Below are 27005 nucleotides of genomic sequence, written 5' to 3'. Positions count from 1 at the left end.
AGTGTTTATGTAACTTCTTTGTGTTCATGAGCCGGGCTATCTATCTTTATATACAAACAACAGGTATAGTGTATGCTTTATGTTTGTGAGGATCCAGTAAAGAATGAGGTGTTACTGAATAACTTATATTAAAAAAAAGAAAAAAACTAAACTAAAAAGCAATCTGTATTGATGTTTACAAGTTTTAGACCCTGATACCTGATAGTTAATTCTTCAGAGTATTGTTAGTACAATTGGAATATTTTCATTTAAGGCATTATTTCTTCCCTCATCATCTAGGAAATCTTTATCTTTTATTCTCTACTAAAAATCAGGGTTTTTTCCTTATATTTTGTAGGCTATAAGATCTCTTATGTTAGGATCTACTCTGCTTATAAAAGTTGAGGATATTGTGGTTTATATATTTAGAAAGAAATTAGTTTAATAAAAAATATACATTTTAAGCCATAAGCAGTTATCATAGATTCTCTAATAAATTTTGGTAATAAAAGGTCAGTGTTTGAATATTTGCTTGAAAGAATGAAAAAGTGAATGAGTGTCACTCTTTATATGTTGTTTATGTTTTTATAATGTATTTCCAGTTGTAGAGATAAATGCTAATTTTGCCAATGCCATTATGGCTAGGAAGTTGTGCTGAAAGTTGATGTAGCAACTTTTAGTGTGTGTTCCTCAGACTCTTCTAAGGAAGCACATCTTGCCCTTACCTGTTTCAGCAGTTGAGGGGGAACATTTGGCCCTTTATTAGTGTCTGCCCAGGAGTTCCTGAAAAGGTCAGATTTGTTTTGAGCCTCAGCTTCCATGTCTACTCTGTTCTGGACCATACTGTCAAAATAAGAAAAGATCTTTATATTTGAGGTCACATAGTTTGGAACCTGTTACCCTACAGTCCTTTACCATTCAGGACATTGGTGAGAATGGATTTTGTCATGTATCTATATAGTCTTTTCTTAGGCAGAGTTGTGTCTCACATCCAATTTATATTTGTTGGCCTCCTTATAGTTTTAAGTTAAAAACAAAATTTTGGGCAACACTGTGGTGTTCATCATCATTATATTTAAAACCTTGTTTGAGAGATTTACACCCCAGTTTAAAAAGAAATAAATACAGAATCTTTCTTTTCTTTTTCTAACTTCCTGAACGAAAACAAAAAGACTTCTGAAGAATTCTGACTGTCTGGGCCCACCTGTATATGGTCTTGGTGAGTCTGGGCAATCTTGGGCCTTTTTCCTTTTGCTGTTGCAAGTTTGGAAGTTCTGCCTTTTGTAACTATTTGAATATGTCTGAGAAGGTTCACAGTCAAGAAGAAGAACCTTCCAACAGATGCAGAAATGGAACACTGGAGGCTAGTAAAAAATGCATTTCTGTAGAGGCTGTCATGGGGTAGAGTGGAGGATAGAACACAGACCACCAGATAATGAAACCACTACCTTCCTTGGTCAAGGTACTTACTGGTTTTTCAGGAGTTGGCATGACCTCAGGTCATTCTGGTCTCTTCAGAGTTTGCTAGAGTTGTTAAAATAGAGGTCTGTATACCTTGCAACAAGAGACAGGGCTACTGCTGCTATATTACAGAAACACAAGTGCTGAGTTGTGGCAACACGACAACAAATAGTTATATGAGCAGAAATTTTGCATACGTGTAGTTGGAAACCTTGCCTGGCAATACACAAAGAACAGAGTTCGGGAAGCAGCTAGGGAATCTTACACACTCAGGAGACTGTAAAGAACACCAGAGACTCATGTATATGGCAACAGAATCCCATTCATTGCCCTTAACCTGGAATGAAGAGCAGAGGTGTTGGCACTTTTACTGGAAAGTGGTGGGATATTAAACTTAGAAATGTTTAGAAGATGAGACCAGTAATATGAAATGGAAAATATCTAATGGAGACCTATTTTGGGAGTAGTTGTGTTCTTTATTTCAGATCTTATTTGATGATTCCCTAGAAAGTTCCATTAATATAAAGGTTTCACATGAAATTCATTGGTGTAAAATCTATAGATATCAAATAAAAATGAATAAGGGAGCATTTTTTTACCTGAGATTTTTACAAGAAAAATGTTCTGGAGCTTGTTTTTTTACCTTCATATTCATACTGGTAGAGGCAATGCCTAATTAATGAGATTACACCCTACCCCAACCCCCCAAAAAAGTCCATGAATAGGTTTGGGAAATTCTTTTACCTGATGGTAAGCAAACTACATAATCTAAAAAATAATTATCCAGAAATGGCCCTGAAGTTGAAAGTGTAACTCTTTGTAATTTCTTTTCATCCATTATGATTTTCAACTTGCTTTGTGGTTTTGCTTTTAGTAGTGTTTGATTTTATCATAAGGATACTTAAATGTTACAGATACTTTGGAACAAATTTTGTGTCAGTAGTTATGCAATATAGGAGTTTTTTTTTTTTTATGAAAAACATTATTGCCGTACTTGGAAGTTTTAAAATATCTACAAATTTTTTTTTTGTAAGATTTTATTTATTTGAGAGAGAGCTTGAGTGAAGGTGAGGGGCAAAGGGAGAAGGAAAAGCAGGTTCCCCACTGAGCAGGAGCCAGGCGGAGGCTTGATCCCAACTGAGTCACCCAGGCACCCCAGTATCTACAGTTTTTAAAATTTAATATATTCATTTGGTTTGACATTGAGAGGCCTCAAAGGGTCATTAATGAAAAGGCTCTTTTCCAGTCTGCCCATCAGTTTTCATTCCTACATTTTGTGTATCATTCAAAACGTATGGAATTTTGGTCAGATTCTTAAAATGGAATTAATAGATTAAAATGCATTTGTAATTTTGGTAGACCCTGCCATGGAATATAAAAAAATAAATTCCCCTTATATACTTTGCAGAGCCATCTATTGTTAAACTCTTTAATCTCTGCCAGCCTAATACTAAGTGGGGGTTTTTCCCAGCTAGTTTTAATCAACATTTCTCTAAGATGTCTGATGTTAGTATCTTTTTTTTAAGATTTATTAATTTTAGAGCATGAGAGTTGGGGGGGGTGGGGGCAGAAGGAGAGAATCTTCAAGCATATTCTAGGGTCTATCTCACGACCCTGGGATCATGACCTGAGCCCAAACCAAGAATTGGACACTTAGCCAAGTGAGCCACCCAGGCATCCCTGTATATAAACTGATTTTATTCCTTTATCCCTTATCTTTTACCCATTCTATTGGTTTTTTTCTTCCTGAAATTCCAAGCCACCTTCTATTATTGCCTTTCTCTTTGGAGAAATTCCTTTAGCCATTTGATTGATTTTAATTCCAGTGTAATTGACATACAATATCCTGTTAGTTTCAGATGTACACTGTAGTGATTTAATAACTCTATACATTACTCAGTGCTCATCATGATAAGTGTTCCAATCCCTTTCACCCATCCCACCTCCCCAATGTGGTAACCATCAGTTTGTCCTCTATAGTTAAAAGGGGGGATTTTTTTGGTTTGTCTGTTTTTCTTTGTCCATTTATTTTGTTTCTTAAATTCTACATGAGTGGAATCATATGATCTTTGTCTTTCACGGACTTTTTTCACCTAGGATTATACCCTATAGATACATCTGTGTTGCAGATGACAAGATTTCATTCTTTCTTACGGCTGGGTAATAGTCCATTGCATATATGCCACATCTTTATCCATTCATCTATCAATGGACACTTGGGCTACTTCCATAATTTCACTATTTTAAGTAATACTGCGACAAACGGGTACATATATCTTTTCGAATCAGTGTTTTTGTGTTTGGGGGATAAATACACAGTACTGTATTTATCCAGAAATACTGGATCATGTCATAATTCCATTTTTAAGTTTTAAACCTTTTTTAAAATTTAAATTCAGCTAATTAACATACAATGTATTATTGGTTTCAGAGGTAGAGGTCAGTGATTCGCATTATATAATACCCAGTGCTCATCACATGCCCTTCTTAACGTCTGTCATCCAGTTACCCCATTTCTCCACCGTCTTCCCCTCCAGCAACCCCCAGTTTGTTTCCTAAGATTAAAAATCTCTTATGGTTTGTCTCCCTGATTTTGTCTCATTTTATTTTTTTCCTATCTTCCCCTGTGATTTTCTGTTTTATATCTGAAATTCTACAAATGAGTGAGATCCTATGATAATTGTCTTTATCTTTTTTTTTTGATAATTGTCTTTATCTGATTGACTTCTTTTGCTTAACATAATATCATCTAGTTCCATCCACGTTGTTGCAAATGCAAGATTTTTTTTTAATGGCTGAGTAGTAGTAGTACATTTATGTGTGTTGTGTACATGTGTATATACATATATATACACACACATATATATGTGTAGACACACACCTTTTTTATCCATTCTATCCATTCTTCATCCATTTATCTTTTTTATCCATTCATCTGTCTGTCAGTGGGTATCTGGGCTCTTACCATAGTTTGGCAATTGTGGACATTACTTCTATGAACATTGGGGTGCAGGTGCTCCTTTGGATGACTACATTTGTATCTTTGGGGTCAATACTCAGTAGTGCAATTGCTGGGTCATAGGGTGGCTCTGTTTTCAACTTTTTCAGGAACCTCATACTGTTTTCCAGAGTGGCTACAACAATTTGCATTCTCCCCAGCAGTGCGTGAGGGTTCTTTTTTCTCCATATGCTCACCAACACTTGTTTCTTGTGGTTTTGATTTTAGTCATTGTAACAGGTCTGAAATGATAGCTCATTGTGATTTTGATTTGCATTACCCTGGTGATAAATGATGTTGAGTATCTTTTCATGTGTTTATTTGCCATCTGGATGCCTTCTTTGGAGACCTGTTGCTGTCTTCTGCCCAATTTTAATTGGATTATTTGGGGGTTTTTTGGTGCTGAGTTGTATAAGTTCTTTTATATATTTTGGGAACTAACCCTTTATAAGATATGTTATTTGCAAATATCTTCTCCCATTCAGTGGGTTGCCTTTTAGTTTTGTTGATTGTTTCCTTTGTTGTACAGAAGCTTTATATTTTGAGGGAATCCCAATAGTTTATTTTTGCTTTTGTTTCCCTTGCCTCTGGAGACATATCTAGAAAAATGATGCTGCAGCTGTCAGAGAAATTACTACTTGTCCTCTTTTCTGGGATTTTTATGGTTTCAGAACTCATATTTAGATCCTTAATCTGAGCTTACTTTTGTGTATGGTGTTAGAAAGTTGTAGGTTTCATTCTTTTACGTGTAGCTGTCCAGTTTTCCCAGTGCCATTTGTTGAAGAGACTTTTTCCTGTTACATATTCTTGCCTCCTTCATCATAGGTTAATTGACCATATAATCGTGGGTTTATTTCTGAACTATTTCTGTTCCATTGATCTCTATGTCTATTTGGAAGCCAGTACCACACTGTTTTGATTACTTATATCTCGAAGTTTGAGATTGTGATACCTTCTACTCTGTCCTTTTTTCAAGATTGCTTTGACTGTTGAGGGTCTTCTGCGGTTCCATACCAATTTTAAGATCGTTTGTTCCAGCTCTTTGAGAAATGTTCTTGGTATTTCAATAGGATTTGCATTAAATTTGTAGATTGCTTTGGGTAGTATGGACATTTTAACAATAACTGGTTGTTTTTTTTTTTCAAGATTTTATTTATTTATTCATGAGAGATACACAGAGAGAGAGGCAGAGATATAGGCAGAGGGAGAAGCAGGTTCCATGCAGAAAGCCCAGTGTGGGACTCGATCCTGGGACCCTAGGATCACACCCTGAGCCAAAGGCAGATGCTCAACTTCTGAGCCACCCAGGCATCCCAACAATATCTGTTCATCCAAACTATGAGCATTGAAATATCTTTCCATTTGTTTGTGTCATCTTCAATTTCTTTAATCAGTGTTTTATAGTTTCAGAGTACAGGTCTTTTACTTCCTTGGTTACAACCTACTGATTTTTTTTTTAATTGGAGTTCAATTTGCCAACATATAACACCCAGTGCTCATCCCGTCAAGTGCCCCTCTCAGTGTCTGTCCCCCAGTCACCCCATCGACCTGCCCATCTCCCCTTCCACTACCCCTTGTTCGTTTCCCAGAGTTAGGAGTCTCTCATGTTTTGTCACCCTCTCTAATTTTTCCCACTCATTTTCTCTCCTTTCCCCTATAATCCTTTTCACTATTTTTTATATTCCCTATATCAGTGAAACCATATAATGATTGTCTTTCTCTGATTGACTTACTTTACTCAGCATAATACCCTCTAGTTCCATCCACGTTGAAGCAAATGGTAGGTATTCGTCGTTTCTAATGGCTGAGTAATAGACCACATCTTTATCCATTCATCTTTCGACGGACACCAAGGCTTCTTCCACAGTTTGGCTATTGTGGACATTGCTGCTGTAAACATTGGGGTGCAGGTGCCTCGGCTTTTCACTGCATCTGTATCTTTGGGGTAAATCCCCAGTAGTGCAATCGCTGGGTCGTAGGGTAGCTCTATTTTTAACTCTGAGGAACCTCCACACAGTTTTCTAGAATGGCTGTACCAGTTCACATTCCCACCAACAGTGCACAACCTACTCATTCTTAAATTACACCTATAAAGGGACTTTGTTCAGTTCTTATTAGCAATTTGTAAGTACAGATCTTACTCCCCACTTTACTACCCCTATGAAATCTTAATTTAGTCAGTTTTGCTATACTGTTTGTTTTGAAAACACACTTTTGTTTTATTCAATTGGTATATTAGAAAACAATTTGTAACACCTTTTTTACCTTTGCTTATGCATGATCTTGTTTAGGAGAAACCGTGAATGCAGAAAATTATAACCTCCAGGTGAACAGCTTCACAGGAATGCATAAAAATTACACACACCTTAAACGTCAACTAAACTATCACAGTTAATCACTGGTGTTATGAGTCACATCAGAGCACAATCTACTGCTAAGACCTTCCATCTGATTTTAGATCACCTTCCTTCCACTACTTTATACAAATTCACAAGTTATAGCCCCCTGATATTCATTGCCACAAGCAAACCCCAGGTTTTTTCCAAAGTAAAGTGCCACATTTATTGTTGTATTTATGTATTAACCACATAACATGTAAAAATATGCTGCCATTTTTATTAGTTTCCTATCCTTTTTTCATGTCATTGATGAAGTTTTTGAGTTTTGCACCCCTTCCCTCATTTTTCCTATAAGCCATGTAGTTTTTATTGTGTAATTTTTTTATACACAGCATAGCGATTTACAGGAATACATATGTTGTGTAACATTGGAACTGACTTTACTTCTTGAAAGCCTTTCTACTACTCTTGTGTTTATTGACCATACTCACTTCTAAATCCATATATAATTTATAGTCAGAGTTCCTAGAAAATTTACTACGTAAGTGTATATTTTCTGATGTTCTTTGCTATTCAGTGCACACTTGTTGGTTTTTTTTTCCAAATAGATTCTGAATTCTGTGAAGGAAGGTACATGTCTTAGAAATTTACTATCGAACATCCCCATACTCTACATACAGTTCTTTATCTTTGTATCCTGGCATCATGTTGCATACATATCTATATACTATTCAATTAAACATACTGAACCACACGAGTTTGAACTGCTTGAGTCCACTTGTACATGGATTTTTAAAATATATAAACAGTACAGTACTATAAATGTATTTTTCTTCCTTATGATTTTCTTAATATTTTTTCTCTAGTTTATTTTAAGAATACAGTATATGGAGACACCTGAGTGGCTCAATTGGCTAAGCATCTGACTCTTGATTTCAACTCAGATCATGATCTCAGGTTTGAGGGATCCAGCCCCACATTGGGCTTCATGCTGGGCATGGAGCCTGCTTGAATTTTTCTCCTTCTGCCCTTCCAACTCCCTTCTCTCTGTCTCTTCTCCACCTCTCTCTAAAGAAAAATGCAGTATATAATCTATATAACCTACAAAATATGTGTTGCTTGACTTTTATTTTTGGTAAGGTTTCTGGTCAACAGTAGCAGTTAAGTTTCTCTGGAGTCAGAAATTACCTGTGGATTTTTAACTGTACAGGGGTTTGGTCATTTGTATTTGTTTATCTGAGAAGGATAAAATTTCAGTTGGATTCATAATATGCCTAAATCCTATTTTTAAATTTAGTTTAACACAGATTTTGAGGCTCAGGATACATCATTCTATTAGAACGAATACTGATTTCATTATGTCTCTGCTTTTGCCTTATACTCTTCTGTACTTTAACTGCCATTTCTTTCTCATTTTCTCTCTTTTTTTCCCGAGCAGATCATAGGAAAAGGACATGCATGTAAACTTAAATGTTACTTTTAAAATAATATTGACAAACATCAGAAGAGGAAACTTTTTTAACCTTAGAACTTTCTAAGCTCCCTTCCAAGGCATTTTTCCTAAAACACAGTTTATTTTCCTTTTATAGTTGGATGTCATCTAATATTTAGATTATATATATTACCATAAGAAGTAGTTATAAATCTCTCTCTGGCATTTCATATTGTTGTGATATCTTGTTTCACCCAAATGTTTTCTTGAAAAGTGATGTGTGACTAAAAGGTCATTTGAAATATATTTAATACATTTGACACCTTTGATGTAAATTTGATGGGGAGTAAATTAGGCTTATTTGTTAAAGAAACCAATTGCAATGTATTTCTCATGGAAAAGAATCTCCGTGCAAAAAAGTACAAGTTGAAACTGGTAAATAAAGCTTTGTTAATCTGGTAAATCATGGTAATCAAGTAAAGCATTACTGTGTTTATGAAAAATATTTTTATTTTGCTTGCCTGTTATGTGATCTCATATTTAGAGTTATTCATTATTAATTTACTCTTTTAATTTAAGTTTGATTATCTCCTACCCACCCACCCATCTCTCAGGTTTGTAGTATATATAAGTAGATGTTTCAGTTTATGTTTACATACCCATTCTGTGCCTCAACCAACAATAGTGGTCTTGGGTTCACATTAACAGCTGGACTCATGAGACAAAATAGACTTCACTCAATACTGAGGTTATTTTCCTTTAAGAAGGGATACAGGACGGAAACAGTACAGTTTGTACAGCAGCAACATAGAGAGATCTCATGATATTCAGGTGGAGTTTACATATGTCCCAGGCATCTCACACTTGTTATGTTCATGATCTTGAGGAACATGACTGTGTGATGAAGCCCTTACCTCGAGTCTCTTCACCCACCCCCCTCCCCACCTCTGCCCCTTCATGTTTTATACCTTATTCCCATTCTCTAGATGAGATCATCGGTACTAGAAAAACAATCTTGGCAGTGAACTGCAAGTCCCGGGTAAAATACATAGTAACTTCAGCCACATTGTCATTTATCTTATAATTAGCACACTCTTATTTATAACTTCGGAGTTAAGAGTTTCAAGAATGATTTGGCCAAGTGCCATATCCTCAGGTGCTCCTGAGGCTAAAGGAAAGGTTATAAAACCAACTGTTAACCCTTTCAGTTAAGGTCTGTAAACAACCAACAGTCAGTTCAAAGTTGTATTTTCTTTGTCCTCTGATTTTTTTTTTTTTTTAAATCATAGAAAATAATAACATATACAGAAGTGGTTTAAATAGTATAAGCAAACAAATGTTCATTCCTGCTTCAATAATTAAGTCATGGCCAGTCTCATTTTACCTATACCCTGGCCAGTTCTCCCTTCTTGTTATTTTGAAGCAAATTCTAGGCATAACATTTAATTGATAAATATTTCATTTTGGGTCCCTTGAAAATGGTTCTATTAAAAAAACCAATATTGTAATCATATGTACACACACACTTGTATTCCTGAATATTCCTGTCAGTGTTCAGATTTCTGTTTAATGTTACTTTTTTAATGTTTTAATTTGAATCCAAGGTTCAGACATTGGGGTTGTAAGATTTTTTTAATTTTGTTTTAAAGAGATTTCCACTGCCATGTCTTTTGTATTCTTGAGACTCATTTGTTGAACAAGCTAGGTCATTTATCCTGTACTGTTTCCCACTATTGCACACATTGAATTACCCTGATTGCATCTTTGTTATGTAATGTGTTCTTTTTAACTTCTATTCATATGACTTGTAGTTAGATCTAGAATGTTGATCAGATGCTGTTGGGATTGATTTCTTGATGGGAGCAAGAGTCACATACCAAAGGTAGTTTTTGTGCTGTGTAGCAGCTCTTGGTGTCAGTGCCTCATTATGAGTTGCAAAATGATGATATCCTGACTGTATAATTTCTGCTTCATTTATTCCTGGAATACTTTTGATAAAGAGCATCTTCCTTTCATCCACTGTTTGGTTAGCCTGTGGTACAGTTTGTATAAGGAAAAGCAGGTAAATTCTTTAAATTTTACTTACCAATAACATTATGAACTGATGGATTCTAATATATTTGATGTGTTCCAGTCTATTACAGTTATCCATATGTCAATGTTGTCCTATTTCTGCTCTGATTTCACTTAAAGTCCACCATAGTTTGAATTAGAATACCTTTTGATGAGTCAAGCTCTATTCAGTTTGTCTTCTCGTTGCCTAATTCCTGTATCATACTTCATTTATTTATATTAGTTGCCTAGTCCTTAAAGCATTTGAGTTTTGGGATCCCTTTAAAAATTATTACCTAATTAACCTAACATAAAATTTTAATTTGAAGTAACTTGTTTGTAGCAAAGTTATTAACCATTGGCAAATGACTACCTCTGTGGTAACAGTGCTCTTCAATGAAGTGAAATTTCTTAATCATTAGAAGAATGCTCAGGTATGAAAATAAGCCAATGCCAGTGGAGTCATGTTTCTTATTTTCCACATTCATGTAAATAATTTTTTGTGTGTTATTTCTCTCCTACAGTTCTGCTTCTATTCTTGATAATAAGAAAAAGTTGAAAACCACAAGAAGATTTGAATCTGGGAGTCCTAAAATTCTGTGCTTTTTAGATAATGTCATTTAAGTGTTTTCTAAAATCAACTTAGACTTACCTGTTACTTTTCCAAAATTATTTGGCAAAGTAGATACAACTTTGATCCATGAAGCCAGAGATCTAGATTCTAATCCTAAGTCTTGACTCCTTTCCTGTACCCCTCAGTTCAAATAGGTGGATGAGCTAAGTGTTAAATATTGGACTTAGAATCTGCAGCAAATTTAAATTTCCACTTAAAAGTTTATCTAAAAAATGCTGACCAAAACCTTTTTTTATTTTTTATTAAAGCTAAGAAAGAAGAAAAGAAAAGACATAAGTCATCCTCCTCCTCCTCCTCTTCATCCAGTGACTCAGATAGCTCAAGTGATTCTCAGTCCTCTTCTGATTCTTCTGATTCAGAAAGTGCTTCTGAAGAGAAATCAAAAAAAAGAAAAAAGAAACATAGGAAAAATTCCCGAAAACACAAGAAAGAAAAGAAGAAGCGAAAGAAAAGCAAGAAAAGGTCTTAATTTTACTTTTATAGTACTAGCTTTATATTTGAATTGTCTTCAGTTTATAAGTAAATCTATTGAGATTTTGGATCAATTGTATAGCAATATTAAAAAAGTGAGAAATACTTTCTAGCATGAAGTATAAGACCATTTTTATTCTATAGTCTATATTAGGTACATTTCATTTCCTTTTTTTTTCATTTCCATTTTCAACAAAACTATTCATTTTAGTTTGTCTGAACTCAGTGAAATGATGCTTTTGGTTTTATAGGTTTGTGTTTCATAGGAGATAAATATTTAGCATTAACGAGAATTACAGGAAAACGGTTATTTATTTTCCTTATGTTTTATAGCAGTCTTTCTTGCTTTTTTTTTGTCCTTTATTTCCTTTGTTGCTATGCAAGCACAAGGGTAAAAGCAAATAATGACAGTATATTTTTCTGTTTTGTCTGAATCTTTTTATACTAAAACTTGTCATTATATGCCTATTGCCTTTAAAGCAACTAATTTATTTGCCTACATTTTAAGTATTTTATCAGTGCATGGCTTATGGAGTTCCATATTTTAAACTCATTTTATTAGAAAATTCTGAGAATGTAATAACAGAAATCATTGATTTTGGTTTTGGGTTGGTTAGCTGGTTTGTCAGAGGAATGAAGGAGGATTTTCCCTATGTTATTGCATCTTTGTGGGGGAGTAGGCAGGATGGCATATATATTGTAATATCTTATAAAGGAAAGAAATACCAACAAATGGAAATTTGGGATAGATACGTAATAATGAAATGGAATTTGTTTTGTGTGTTTTCTGTTAAGTGCATCTAGTGAAAGTGAGACTGAAAATCTTGAAGCACAACCCCAGTCTACTGTCCGTCCAGAAGAGATCCCTCCTATACCTGAAAATAGATTCCTAATGAGAAAAAGTCCTCCTAAAGCTGATGAAAAAGAGAGGAAAAACAGAGAAAGAGAGAGAGAGAGAGAGTGGTATGTTAATGTGTCTGTCTTGTAGAGTGTTCTACATTCTTTTAAGTCTTCACTTACTTTAAACAAGATTTAACTGATGACTTTGTCTTAAGATTGAAATCTTTTTTTATAAGCTAATGTTAGCAAAGCTCCTTTTTGTTAACCACGTAGCTTAAAAGAAGAACTGAATTCAAACAGATTTTGAGTAAAAGTTACTTTTTTGAAAAATAAGCACCACAAAATGCCTTTGTTGGCATTTTGGCAATTTCAGACCAATTCCATTTAAAACAAGCTAAGTATCTTACTGTGTAATTTGTATATATTAAACTTATAAGTAAGTAAGAACCTTTATTTTCCAATTTGTCTAATAGGCAAAAATGCTGTTTTTCATGCCTGATTTATAGTATTGTGGTAATGAAAATTGATACCATATTCAAGTTCTTTGAAAATTTTGTACATAAATTCACATTATTAGTATTAGTAGGCCTGTTCTTTATAAATCATTTTAATAATTATATCCAACAGTAGAAAAAAGGTTGAAATCATTTTATTATTAGAAATGTGTTGTTATAAAAAAAAAAAAAAAAAAAAAAAAAAAAAAAAGAAATGTGTTGTTATAGCATAAAAGTAATAAAATTTTGAGTTTTCCCCTATACTTACACAATATAGTAAAAATATAAAAATAAATCTTAGCTTAAAAAAACTGATTTGAGGGACACCTGGATGGCTCAGTGGTTGAGCATCTAATCTGCCTTTGGCTCAGGGCATGATCCTGGAGTTCAGGATCGAGTCTTGCATCAGGTTCCCCACAAGGAGCCTGCCTCTCCCTCTGCCTGTGTCTCTGCCTCTCTCTGTGTGTCTCTTATGAATAAATAATATCTTAAAACAAAAAACAAAAACCCAAAACTTATTCAAACGGGGTAATTTTGATGGATTGGATTGAGTTAATTTTTCCTTAAGTATTAGGAAAGGATATATTTTTTTTTTTTAAGAAAGGATATTTTTAAGGAAATAGATTATTGCAGAGAGAATGTTTGAACTACTTAAAAATGAACTTTTCGAACATAACTTACATGAATATTGTTGGTACTAATTAAATATTAACTCATTATTTTTTGAAAACCTTTTCCTTTTTTGGTGTAAACCAGGATATAAACATTTTGCTAATTCACATCAGCTTGTGTCTGCTTATTTCTCAGTACCTACCCTTTTCTGTAGTTTTTTGTTTGTTTTTTTTTTTCCCTTAAGATTTTATTCATTCATTCATGAGAAACAGAGAGAGAGAGTCAGAGACACAGGCAGAGGGAGAAGCAGGCTCCATGCAGGGAGCCCAACGTGGGACTCGATCCCGGGTCTCCAGGATCACACCCCAGGCTGCAGGCAGCACTAAACCACTGGGCCATCAGGGCTGCCCTTCTATAGTTCTTTTAACAGTGAACAGTTGCTTATAGGATTATAAACTACTTTGGAATAAGACGGTAGGGGGTTGTTTTGTTTTTTAAATATTTTATTTATTTGTTTTAGAGAGTGTGTGTGCACCAGTGGGAAGAGGGGCAGAGGGAAAGAATCTCAAGTAGATTCCTTGCAGATCTCAATATGGGCTCAGTCCCAGGCCCCTGAGATCACGACCTGTGCTGAAATCAAGAGTTGGATGCTCAACTGACTAAGCCACACAGGCCACCTCAAATAAGATACTTTTAAAATTATTCTTAGTGTCATACAGCCTGTGGTGAGCTATGGTGATTTTCCTTAACACTGTCAGCTCTTCTATGATGATTTTCCTTAACACTGTCAAGTTAATTTCACCTTTAGAAAGGTTATTTTTAACAGTGTTTCTCAGCACACAGCTGGCATTTTGGGGCAGAATAGTTCTTCATCCTCGTGCATTATAAGATTTTAGCATTCTTAACTTGTGGCAATAAGTACCAGTAGCACTCTCTAGTCCTTGGCAGTCGAAAAATGCTCCCATACTTTTCCAAATACTACCTACTAGGAATTGATAACATTGAAAACCACTGATTGTGTATAAGATTTTAAATTTATTAGTTTAGATCAGTAAAGCTATATTCTCCAGATTCATTTTATATTATGTTTTGATATTTTAATTTAAATCTAATTAGTATCTTATTAGTTTCAGAGGTATAGTGATTTATCAGTTGCATGCAACACCCAACGCTCATTACATCAAGCACCGCCCTCCTCAGTGCCCATTACCAAGTTACCCCATCCCTTTAGCAACCCTCCATTTATTTCCCATTAAGAGTCTTATAGTTTGTCTCCCTTTCTGATTTCATCTGATTTTATTCTTTCCTCCCTTCACCTATGATCCTTTGTCTTAACTTCCACATATAAGTGAAATCATGATAACTCTTTCTCTGACTTACAGCATTATTCCCTCTAGTTCTACTCACATTATTGCAAATGGTAAGATTGCATTTTTTTTGTTGGCTGAGTAATACTGAATTGTGTATATTTTAATTTTCCCTTTGCTTCCTTCTAGTAATCCACCTAACTCCCAGCCTGCTTCATATCAGAGGCGACTTTTAGTTACTAGGTCTGGCAGGAAAATTAAAGGAAGAGGACCAAGGGTAGGTGATTCTTTTTCCCAGAAATCTTAATAATATTGCATTTATCGTAAATAATTTGATTGTTTCTTATATATTCTTTTATACATAAGTAACTAAAATTTAGATAGGGGTATTGAATTATATGTTCTCTTTTTATAGTAACTTCTTTCTGTTGGTACTTCCAGACTGAAAATACATGGGATGTAATAGATTTTACATCTACATGGTAAAAATGAGATGAGTATCTTTCTTGTGCCTCCTTGTTACTTCCTGATCACTGTATCTCTAATCTTTTTAAAAATTAATAAAAATTAACCCCGTGCTTATATTTCATCCTCTTTATTGGATCAGAATTTGAATATCTTTCTTGTGTTTTCAAGATTTCTTAGGAATGTGGCTATACTTGGTATATTATTTTTTCACTACTTATTTCTAAACCATTTCAATTTGTCTTCTACCATTCTGCTGAAAATAGCACTTGATACACAGTTGGCTACATGTCACAAAATCCAATAGGTCCTTCCAGCCTTTGTCTTACTTAATCTCCCTCCTTGTAATACTCTTTCCACTTGCTTCCATCCTATCTTCTTTCTGTCTCTTGGCCAGTCTATTTTAAATGTCCAATGCTACTATAACTGGCCCTTAATATAGTAGTACCTCAGGGTTCCAACTCTTATCCTTTTGATCCTTGGGCAGTCTTATCACTCACAGTTTCAGTGGCTACCTATATGTTGATAATTGCCAAATGTTCATTTGCTATTCTGGTACCAAGACTTATTTGACAGTCAGCTAATTATTTAACAAACCCCTCAAACTCAGTCTAGATAATGTTGAGTATAAACACTTCTTCTTCAGACCAGGTGATCCTCCTTTAGGTTCCTACTTTCAGTTTTAGACACCACCATCTGTGCAGTTACTTATAGCCCAAAAATCATTTTATTTCTCTCCTTTACTACCTTGTATATCTTACTTATCACCAAATCATGTTTTCATTTCAACCTGTTCTAAATACTTTGAAATCCATCTGTTTCTCTCAGACTCCACTCCCACCATCTTAATTCAGTTTCCCTTTGTATATTTTCTGAAGTAGAAATGTCCTTCTAACTGTTCTCATGGCAGTTCTCAAACATTTTTGTCTTAGAATCTCTTTTTTACACTTTTACACTTTTTTTTTTTTTTTAATTTTTATTTTTTTATGATAGTCACAGAGAGAGAGAGAGGCAGAGACACAGGCAGAGGGAGAAGCAGGCTCCATGCATCGGGAGCCTGATGTGGGATTCGATCCCGGGTCTCCAGGATCGTGCCCTGGGCCAAAGGCAGGCGCTAAACCGCTGCGCCACCCAGGGATCCCTACACTTTTTTTTTTTTTTAATGCAGAGCTTGAACTTACAACCTTGAGATCAACACCTGAGCTGAAATCAGGAGTTGGACACTTAACTGACTGAACCACCCAGGTGTTCCAGAATCTCTTTACACTCTTAAAAAATTATTGAGAACCCAAAAGAACTTTTGTGATTTGGGTTATATCTATCGATATTTTACAGTTTTAGAAATTATAACCAAGAACTGTTTAAAATACAAAAATGTATAAGCATACATTCCATTAGCTATGAAAGGAAAGATATTGGAAACATCACGTAGTCTCTGAAAAACTCCACTGTACAATGAGAGTGAAAGAGAAAAAGGCAAATGGCATGATATGATATAAAATCTTGGGATCCCCGACTACATTTTGAGAATCACTGATAGAATTCGTTCTCTAAACAGCATCCAAAATGTTCATTTAAAAATGAAAATGTCACTCCTTTGCCATCAGTCTTAGGCCATGTTAACAATTTTGGATTTATCCAATGAGACCTCATAAACTAGTCCTTGCTTGCCTCATCAGTATTATTTAGTATTACTTTTCCTGGCAGTTTTTGTCTTTAGCCATACTGATCTATCTTATGATCTTTTCTAAAAAAAAATGCAGTGTTTTTTCCCATCACAGGACCTTCAAATATGATTATTTCTTATGTTTCACATGTTCTTCCTTAACCATCCATCCTCACACTTTTACCTTTTCCTTACCCTAGCCTATGTAATTCCTCATGTATGTTTGTTAGTTTTTAGATTTTAATTATCATTTAACTTTCCCTGTACTAGGCCAGATCTCTTTGTTATATATTTTCTGAGCACTTTGTACTTCTTTTATACTGATTCTAATTGTAGCTGAATTAGGCTTGTTAATATTTGTGAATATATATCTGCCTATGGGTTCTCTTAGCCTTGTAGAATTCAATTCCAGAGGGGCAAAATCGAGATATGTCTTGGCTCACTAATGTTTCCTCAATACATAATAGTTGTTGGCCATTCCAAGAGCTGAGTAAATATTGCTTGAATAAATGAACATCTATGCCTTTACTCAATTATTCTCACAATATGGGATATTTGCTTTGAAATATCAAGAATACTTATTTCCAAATTGGAACTTGGCAAGTTGTAAGGGTTCTTGTAACTGTTATGCTCCAGTAGCATAACTAAAATAGGACAGCTCTGTGGAGAGGACAAGGGTGGCTAGAATTTATGTGGTTAATGCTTTTTATTTGGAATTTATAGTAAAGTGAATGTTTAAAGTATTTTTGCTCCACAGGTTTCATTCTTGAAAATTAGGAAATTTCCTTATTTTAAAGGGTATAGAAATATCAGACATTTTATTTGAACCTAGAAATGTATATGCTATAGCTATTGTAATGCTTTTATATTTTTATACATTAAATTTTTTCCCTTTTTATTTTTTTAAGCGTTACCGAACTCCTTCTAGATCCAGATCAAGGGATCGTTTCAGACGTAGTGAGACTCCTCCACATTGGAGGCAAGAGATGCAGAGAGCACAAAGAATGAGGGTATCAAGTGGTGAAAGATGGATCAAAGGGGATAAGTAAGAATTAACTATATTATTTCAAATGTAGTGTGACAAGTTTGGTTTTTTGGGTTTTTTTTTTTTTTTTTTTTACTTTAGTACATAAAGTTTATTTATAGCTATTTAAATTGTTTCTGAATATTTTAAAGGATATAGAGTGCCATTTTGGCTAATAATGGATACCATTGTTTTCCTAATAAAATTTCCAAAAAAACTTTTTTCTCTTTATTTTTTAGGAGTGAGTTAAACGAAATAAAAGAAAATCAAAGAAGCCCAGTTAGAATAAAAGAGAAAAAAGTAATTGATCACAGGCATGTGTCTGAGAGTCCAAACAGAAAAAATGAAAAGGAAAAGAAAGTTAAAGATCACAAATCTAACAGCAAAGAGAGAGACATCAGAAGAAATTCAGAAAAAGATGAGAAGTATAATAAAAACAAAGTGAAGAAAAGGGCCAAATCTAAAAGTAGGAGTAAAAGCAAAGAGAAATCAAAGAGTAAAGAAAGAGATACAAAGCATAATAGACATGAAGAAAAGAGGATGAGGTCAAGGAGTAAAGAAAGAGATCATGAGATTATTAAAGAAAAAGAAAAGTCTGATTCTAAAGGAAAAGATCAGGAAAGGAGTAGAAGTAAAGAGAAGTCTAAACAGTTAGAATCAAAGAGTAATGAGCATGATCATAATAAAAGTAAGGAAAAAGATAGACGTGCACAGTCTAGGAGTAGAGAGCGTGATACAACTAAAGGCAAGCACAGTTACAACAGTAGAACAAGGGAACGGAGCAGAAGTAGGGACAGGAGCAGAAGAGTGCGATCTAGAAGCCATGACCGAGATCGCAGCAGAAGCAAGGATTACCATAGATACAGAGAACAGGAATACAGGAGAAGAGGAAGGTCTCGAAGCCGAGAGAGAAGAGCAACACCAGGAAGATCGAGAAGTAAAGATAGGAGAAGGAGAAGGAGAGATTCACGGAGCTCAGAGAGGGAAGAAAGTCAAAGTAGAAACAAGGAAAAATACAGAAACCAAGAAAGTAAGAGTTCACACAGAAAAGAAAATTCTGAGGGTGAGAAGAGAATGTACTCTAAAAATCGTGATCATAATAGCTCAAATAACAGGGAAAAAAAGGCTGAGAGAGATCAAAGTCCATTCTCAAAAATAAAACAAAGTAGTCAGGACAATGAATTAAAGTTCTCCACATTGAAAAATAAGGATGACGAGAAGACCAGATCCTCAGTGGAAAAAGAAAACCAAAAATCAAAGGGTCAAGAAAATGACCACATACATGATAAAAATAAAAAATTTGATCATGAATCAAGCCCTGGAACAGATGAAGACAAAAGTGGATGAGTGAGTTGTGTAAACTTATTTCCATTCTGTCTCAAATTTTAAGTTTTAGAGACTTGCTGATGAATCTCCTTTATGTTGTTTTCCTCTTTTCATTGTTTTTGGGTTTTATGTTTGTCTTTTTTTTTTTTTTTTATGTGGACTTCATTGAGTTGATCTTTTGATAATCTGCAACCTGGATAATTTGTACTGCTAAAGTTTTAATAAACTTGAAATGAGAAAAACACTTTGGTGTAATACTGTGTGCTGTGTTTAACTATTTCATGTATGCATTTTTGTGTTGCAACAATCAGCCAGTAGCAAGTATGCTATTCTACATCCCAGTTTGTGTGATCAGCCAGTTCAAAACAAGCATAACTGATTGTTGGAATACATTGTTACAGAAGCTTGTGTTTCTCATGATTAAAGTATCTTTAGAAGCCACTAGATAGAAGAAATCTTGTATAGATTTTATGGTTGCATTTAAATAGAGGCTTGCAGCAGCTGCAGCTTTTAATTAAACAGAAAAGCAGGATCCTAATAACTTGAGATCTTAGGTCATCACTTTTTATTTTATAGTAATTTGTGCTTTAAAAGTTACTTATATTGCACTTCCTATGTTCTTTATAATTCCACTAATAGCTTGATTCATACTAATATTTTTCCTGACTAGTTTTGTTTCACTTAACTGTCTACAAAAATAATTGAGAACTTTTTTCAGCTGATATAGGATTAAGTTTGATTTGCTGTTATACAGCATCTGACAGGAACTATACCTTGGAAATTCAGATTGTAATTCTCAATTCTATGTTGCTTTTGGTCTCAAAAGATGAAATTTTTGCTTTGGGGAACATTGCGTTATTATTATTCTCATTACCTTTCTCTAAAATGAAGATATTTTTCTCACTAAAACATACCACTTGTGCAGGCCTTTATGTGATATTCTAAAAATTGTTAGTATTGACATACTAACTTCCGAGATTTCTTTTTTGGCCACTGATCTATATAGAGTTGAGTGTTAATTCTGCATGGTACTTGTTTTGTTTTTGTTTATGTTTTGTTTTTTTTTTAACTTAAGCTGGCTTCTCTAACTCATAGTAGTGAGTTTCAAATGGCAAGAAAATGCATCTTTTCTATATATGTATCACAATAGGGTATAGCATGTTTATGACTCTGGTTTCTTTCTATTCAGATGGCTTTATACCATTACTGTTAACATTGTTTTAGCTTGGCATGTGTAACATTGCCACATAGAGTAGAAAGTTGCAAAATTTGATAGCTTACGGAGTTAAACAATAAAAGATACCCAAAGTCCATTTAGAATTTTGTGTGTTGTATATTGCTATTTTTGTGAAGTGTGGCCTTTTTTCCTGTAATTTCTCTTCTAAATAAAAAATAAAATATTGAACATCCAGCAAACAGAAAACCTTCCTCATTTGAGAAGAAATTTCAGAAATTAATAGTAGCCTTTAGAGTGTTTTGTACTTTAATATTTGTCAATGTAGTGTCAACTCTTTTACCAGGGTAGCTTCTTGGTAAATCCAGTAATTAGACTCAGTGCTGTTTGTACTGAGCAAAGCAGTGCTTAACATATTTCCCATTATTGATTAATACACTAATGACACATTTGGCATTGTGGTAGTTGTTTCCATAATGAATAATAGGTAATGATTATAAGATTGTTTGGAATATCTTGAAGCAAATATCCACAATGAAGTCTTTTCTAAATTTTTTTTCCTGATGATAAAAGTGATAGATGTTTATGATAATCTGGGATGATTGATTTCTTAGAGACTGACCACAAACCTACCTTAGGGATGATTGAACCTTGAGTTCCCAAGCTGTATATTCTGTTACATATCTTAAATTAGTTATTGTCTTAAATTCAGTAAATTGCATTTTAAAAATCTCGTTATAAACTATTTGAGCTTTAAGAAAGGTGCTATTTAAGAAAGGATTTCTAATAACAACAGGAAAAACCCATGCTAAGTAAAAATACTTATTACATGTTATCTGATTGCAAAGCTTTACTAAGAATTATAGACAAGTAACCATAGGGGAAAAGTAATTTCTATAAGTAGTATTCTGTTGTGGTTTTCAAAAGAGCAACTCCATTCTAAGCATTTATAGACATTTAAAAACTTAGTTTTTACAGTAGAACAGATATAGTGAAGAAATTGAAAGATGACAATCAGGTAGATTTTATTTTCAGAATACAAAAAACATTTAGAAAATAATTAAACAGCATTAACTCTGTCGTCTGCCTTTGCATCAGAATAGCACATAGCTCAAACAGTCCTTTTATTACATTTTTTTTTTAGTTTTACTACATTTTTAATAGTTGTGTCACCTTTAGCTTTTATTTTGAATATCCTCTTTCCAGAAAGACGGCTCTTTCTTTCCTGTCAAATTGATTTTATAGTTCTGTCTGAGCTTATGGTTTACCTCAAACTATCTTTGACTTGATATCCTCTAAAGATATTTAATAGGTTTATTCTATTGTTTGGCAAGTTCTGAGAATTTTTTTCATGATTATTTCATTCTTTTTGGGGGGTAAACCATCTGCCACAGAAATTGACACTACAGAGAGATTAATGTTCAGTAGAGAATCTGCTGGATTGCTTTAAAATATTTTTAAATCACAGTTAATGAGTTCATAGAGCATTGTAGTTTCTAATAGAGTACCTTAAAGCCCTCACAGAAGTTTCAAAGAATGTGTCTGATAAATCTTTGTACAAGTATGATACTGATTCATATTGGCTTTGCTGAATGGCCTTTGATTCTTGTACCCGGTAGAAGGTATTAAACTGAAAAGTGAACATTTCTTAATAATGTAGAAAGGAACACATTGGGTTTCGGTATTTTGAGTAGTGATGTTAAAGGACAATTCTAATTTGTTTTCACGTTAGTATATGGAACAAGTTAGTATGGGTTTTTTTAGTATCTCACTGTGCTTTACTCCAGGTAGCAATTTTTTTTCATCACAATTTGAATCTTTTATAGTAAATTCCCATAGTAACTTGTTCCCTTTACCTTCACCAGAAGGTACTTTAAATATACATGATATATAGTTGATTGTTATAAAAGTACATAAAATGGGTAATTTCCTGTCTTCTGGTTATGCTTATTGTAATTATTCAGTTTAGTATTCATACATTTACAGATGAATAAACTCCAAGGATTATAGATTTATAACCTGTTTATTGTGAAAAGTTTTGTTGCAATAGTTAAAAATTAAACTCTAGGAAGTGCAGCATTGACTGACACCTACCCATAGTGGGTTTCCCAGCTACCTTTAAAGGCTTCAGACATGCAAACTCTGGCCTGTGGTATGATACAAGAAGTAAATATTAAAAGAAAAATCACATAAATAAAAGTCCATCAGCAAGGTTGGAGAAGGGATTGTTGAGGGGTTTTGTCTTCAGGTATAGGAGGAGTTGTGGGGTTAAGTTGTGTTTCTGCCTTTTTTTTTTTTTTAAAGCAAAGTCCTGTGTTACCAAAAGCCCATGCTGTGTATTTTGTTTTTTGTGTGTTTCTAGTACTTTGAAGGATTGATAAATGAATTGGATATTTGTATGTGGGGATGTTAAAAGTTGTGGCTGCTCTCTTTGTGGAAGGGATAAATTCAAATGAAGTTAATGCACTTCTTTTCCTAGCTCAAAAGTCACTGTGATGTATATTTTTTTAATGAAATTTAGGAATAAAGTTGTTGTCACAATTATATAATTAGTTTCAAAATGCTGCTTCTTTTATCATTAGTCTAGTAACTGTTAAAACTGTTTTCTGCAAACTGCATTTTACAGAATTTAAACTCTGAAACTATCAACTTTTATAGTTAAACATTAAATAAACTATAACAGTTTGTTTTGTATTTTTAAAATTACTGTTGTATTAGTTATTCAACCTTTATTTTTGTTAAAAGCTAAATAATGAAGATAAATCAACTAAAATATACTTTTATTTTACCCATGGGGATATAGAATTTGTATTAGGAAAAACTGAGCAAAGAGTTTTAACAATACTGAGCTGCTTTAAGAATTTAGTCAGCAGTGATGATTTCCAGAAGGTTTGGAGATAAAATTCTAATGTAAATGTTTAATCATAATGCTTCAGATTACAATGTGTCTTTTGCCTCAGCAAACTTAAGGTTAGATTTGGAATTTGCATTATTGTCTACTGGAATGCTACCATTTGCTTTTTAATTCCTCCAAATTTCTCAGCATTGGGAACACTGTATTATATCCTGTGCTTGCCAGTTTTAATATAACACTTAACATTGTAAAGCCATATCGATGTTAATTGACTTGTAAAAGATTGTCTAGTTTTGGTTTCTTGTTTGGTTTCATTTTTATTTAAATTAGATATATTTAGGGAAAATGCACCAACTTGAAAGTTAGTCACTGAAAGTAATATATGGTTAGATAAAAATGTTCTGACCATTCAGTGGTTTGTATGTGTTAACAGGTAATACTAAATTCTCGAATTTTGGAGTGTTTTTAAATGCTTTATTTAGCCAGGAGAATATGTAAAATGTGAGTGCTTCATATGAACTGTGTAAATTACTTGTGTATTAAAATACTTTTAGTATCAATTTGCTTTTTCCATTTTCATTGCTTTCTAGGTTTCCTTCTCAAACATCTTTCCCAACCTAATACCAGTATTTTTTTCTCTTTAAGTGCTGTTTGATAATTTTTACATGGTTTCCCCCTCCATACCAAAATACCTTAGCCACACATTTTAGCTATGGATTTCTTATATTGGAAAATTACAGCAGTTCTGTTTCCACTGTTCTGAGTGCTCTGCACTCAGTTCTTTACACGCAGTTGTTTTGTGATTAATTTTGAAACTTTGGATAGCCCTTTTGTTTTTAAAGTGCTTACTTCCAGTAGAAAGACCAGCCCAATTAAAGGTAATCAATCAAACTGCTTACATTGGAAGAAGACTAGTAATGTCTTTAATTTTTGTTTGTCACTCTGATAAGTTGGTTATAAACATTTATGAAATGAACCATTTTGTAGAAACATATTTCCTGTTTTGTAATGTGAAGATAGCTTCATCCAAAACTAGTAATCACCCCTAAATAATGTACAGTACTTTCTAAAAAAATTTAAAGAAAAAAATCTATGGCGGAGGTTTCCTGGCTTATATTATTAGTTCATCGAGCCTTTGCATCCAGTAATTTTTACTTTATTCATTTGAGAAAAGGAGAGAAAGACAGGGCAGGAGCAGAGAGAGAAGGACAAGCAGACTCCTCACTGAGCAGGGAGCCAGACATGGGGTTCAATCCCAGGACCCTGAGAGCATGACCTGAGCCAAAGTCAAGGGTTGACACTTAACTGACCAAGCCACCCAGGCACCCCAGCATCTGGGTAATTTTTAACATGGTGGCAAAAGAATTACCTAACAATTTAGTAGCCCTGTGAAAAAGGAAAAGAACTTTTATTTCACTATTAAACACAGTTACCAATGGGATATGTGAAAATTATTGTACAACTCAAAACTTTGAGTCCTACTGGCTGCCATCACCCTCACAGTCACCTGTGTATCAAACTGCTCATATAACTATTTGTAGAGAAATTACTTCAGGTAACTTAAAAACTAATTTGCACATGTCTAGCAAGTTACACTCTACAAAATAAACTTTAAAAAGTTATAAATTCTGTAATCCTGTTAGTAATAATATTGGTAATGTTTGAAACTAAAAGTTAAGTACTGAAGGGTAATTATGTACATTTCTGCTGAAGAGAGAACTTCTTCCAATGGAATATTACTCAACTATAAAAAGGAACAAAGTACTGATAATGGTACAACATGGATGAAACCTGAAAATAATTGAAAAAGGCCAGACACAAAAGGCCACAGTATGATTCCATATAATTATATGAAGTATCCAAAATAGGCAAATCCATAGAGACAGAGCCAATTAGTGGTTGCCAGAGGCTATGGAGAGAGAAGTAGGAAGTGACTGCTTAGGTTCAGGGTTTGCATTTGGAGCAGTGAAACATTCTGGAACTGGATCTGGTAATGGTTAATATTGTGACTAAATGCTACTGAAAACTTTTTTAAAGGCTAAAATTGCACTATGTTGTGTATGTTATCAATAAAGGAATTCAAATTATTAAACTTTGGTAGTGAAGAATCCATTAGATATACATAATTGCACTTAAAAGCAGATTTATTAAATTATAAGCATAAAATTGACTTAATTGTAGCTCATATTAGCTACAACTTAGTCCTCTCAATCTTAAAAATAAACTTTTTTCTACCATGTAAAACCTAGTCTTCCCTTAGACTTTTGAAAATTACTGTATTTTGATCCCTGAGAGTTATAAAAAGGAAGCTGGACTCCAGTGGTATCATTTGCCTGGTAACTGGGTCTTAATCCACCTCTGTCCACAAAAACTGGTCCACGGCCACCTCCGTGTCCTTCCTGTACAGCTTTTACAAGAGGATAAATATATTTATTTGTTGATTCAGACTCAAGTTCAATTACTTCTCTGGCATAATCTTGGAATTCCTTCTCCTTTTCAGCCACAAGTGCTTCAGCAAGTCTGTAATACTCTAATTCTGCTTGTTTTTCTTGCTTTGCATTAAATTTATTTTTGGCCTGTTTGGGAAAGAAAGAAAATGCAAGGTCATGGTGGTGAGATCAATTTTCTAAATATACATAGCATTTGAAGTTGCAGACATAATTTTCTAAACCTACTAGTAGGTGACAAGTTCTGACTTAACTACACTTGGCCCTTGAACAACATGGGGGTTAGGGATGCTAGCACCTGGTACAGTAAAGAATTCCTATATAATTTTTGACTTACCAAAACTTCTAAAAGCTTACTGCTGACCAGAAGCCTCACTGATAACATAAAGTTGACACAATTTGTATGCATATATGTGTTATATGCTGCATATACCTTTTTTTTTTTTTTAAATTTGGTGGGGCATATTTCTAGGCTCTGGTTGGCTCATCTGCAAGGTTTTCAAATGGTAGCAAATCTCCAGAAAACTTTCCAGTGTATGTGTGTAAAAAGAATCCATGTGTAAGTGGACTACCACAGTTCAAACCTGTGTTGTTCATGGGGCACCTGTATATACTATAATTTCAGAAATTCTCCCATGCTTCTCAGTCCTATGCTCAAAGCAGTGGCTCAGTGGCTATATTGCATATAGCCTTATGCAATGACATATCTTCAAACAATATAGCAGTGTAGTGAAAAGCATGAACTTTAGGTAAAAATCAACTGAATTTAGAATCCTGTTTCTAGGGGAACTTGGGTAGCTCAGGTAGGTTAAAGGGTCTGCCTTTGGCTCAGGTCATGATCCCACATCCTGGGATCAAGCCCCATGTTGTTGGGCTCCTTACTCAGTGGGGAGTCTGCTTCTCCCTCTCCTGCTCCCTCTGCTTGTGCTCTCTCTGTGTCAAATAAAATCTTAAAGAAGAATTCTGTTTCTACCATTTATACAAAGGTGTACTTTGGCAGGTATAGAAGACCTACTGATCACTGTCTCCAACCCATCCACTATTTTTTTTTTTTTAAAGTACTTTCCACACTCAGTGTGGGGCTTGAACTCCTATGACCCTGAGATCAAGAGTGGCATGTTGTTCCAATTGAGCCAGTCAGGTGGCCTCCCCCGTCCCCAATTCTGAAGGAACGTACTCAAATCCACTGTTCTACGACAGTCCAATATACCATGTGATCCAGCCACATAAGATTAAGTTAGCAGTGAATATCTGAACTAAATTAAACCAATTGCATTTTCTTTTTCCAGGAATTTGAAGTTGTAGTAAGCGACATTTATCAATGTAGGCTGGTTGATCTGGAACTGGGTGGAGTAAGTACTCTTAAGCAATTTACCAAAAGCCAATTTACATCTCACAATTTTCTCTTATAACTCTATATTTGCAAAAAC

The 27005-nt window shown here is 34.2% G+C and overlaps 2 protein-coding genes across 19 annotated transcripts in view; one reads left to right on the top strand and one right to left on the bottom strand.

The window, feature by feature from the left end:
• The window catches only part of PPIG (peptidylprolyl isomerase G), a 64177-nt gene that overhangs the window by 27711 nt on the left and 9461 nt on the right, over positions 1 to 27005 (top strand). For all 15 annotated transcript variants that reach the window (XM_072811328.1, XM_072811319.1, XM_072811318.1 and 12 more), the window contains 5 exons: positions 11144 to 11357; positions 12162 to 12329; positions 14809 to 14896; positions 17659 to 17795; positions 18014 to 26927. In XM_072811328.1, the coding sequence (XP_072667429.1) occupies positions 11144 to 11357; positions 12162 to 12329; positions 14809 to 14896; positions 17659 to 17795; positions 18014 to 19121 (1715 nt within the window). In that variant the 3' untranslated portion in view covers positions 19122 to 26927. The remainder of the gene's footprint in view (positions 1 to 11143; positions 11358 to 12161; positions 12330 to 14808; positions 14897 to 17658; positions 17796 to 18013; positions 26928 to 27005) is intronic.
• Positions 25255 to 27005, bottom strand: part of CFAP210 (cilia and flagella associated protein 210) — a 38446-nt gene continuing 36695 nt past the window's right edge. For all 4 annotated transcript variants that reach the window (XM_072811335.1, XM_072811336.1, XM_072811337.1 and 1 more), the window contains one exon: positions 25255 to 25704. In XM_072811335.1, the coding sequence (XP_072667436.1) occupies positions 25360 to 25704 (345 nt within the window). In that variant the 3' untranslated portion in view covers positions 25255 to 25359. The remainder of the gene's footprint in view (positions 25705 to 27005) is intronic.

This window comes from Canis lupus, chromosome 34, assembly GCF_048164855.1.
Source record: "Canis lupus baileyi chromosome 34, mCanLup2.hap1, whole genome shotgun sequence".
Taxonomy (NCBI): Eukaryota; Metazoa; Chordata; class Mammalia; order Carnivora; family Canidae; genus Canis; species Canis lupus.
The sequence above is the reverse complement of the archived record's forward strand: the minus strand, read 5'-3'. Positions and strand labels throughout refer to the sequence as shown.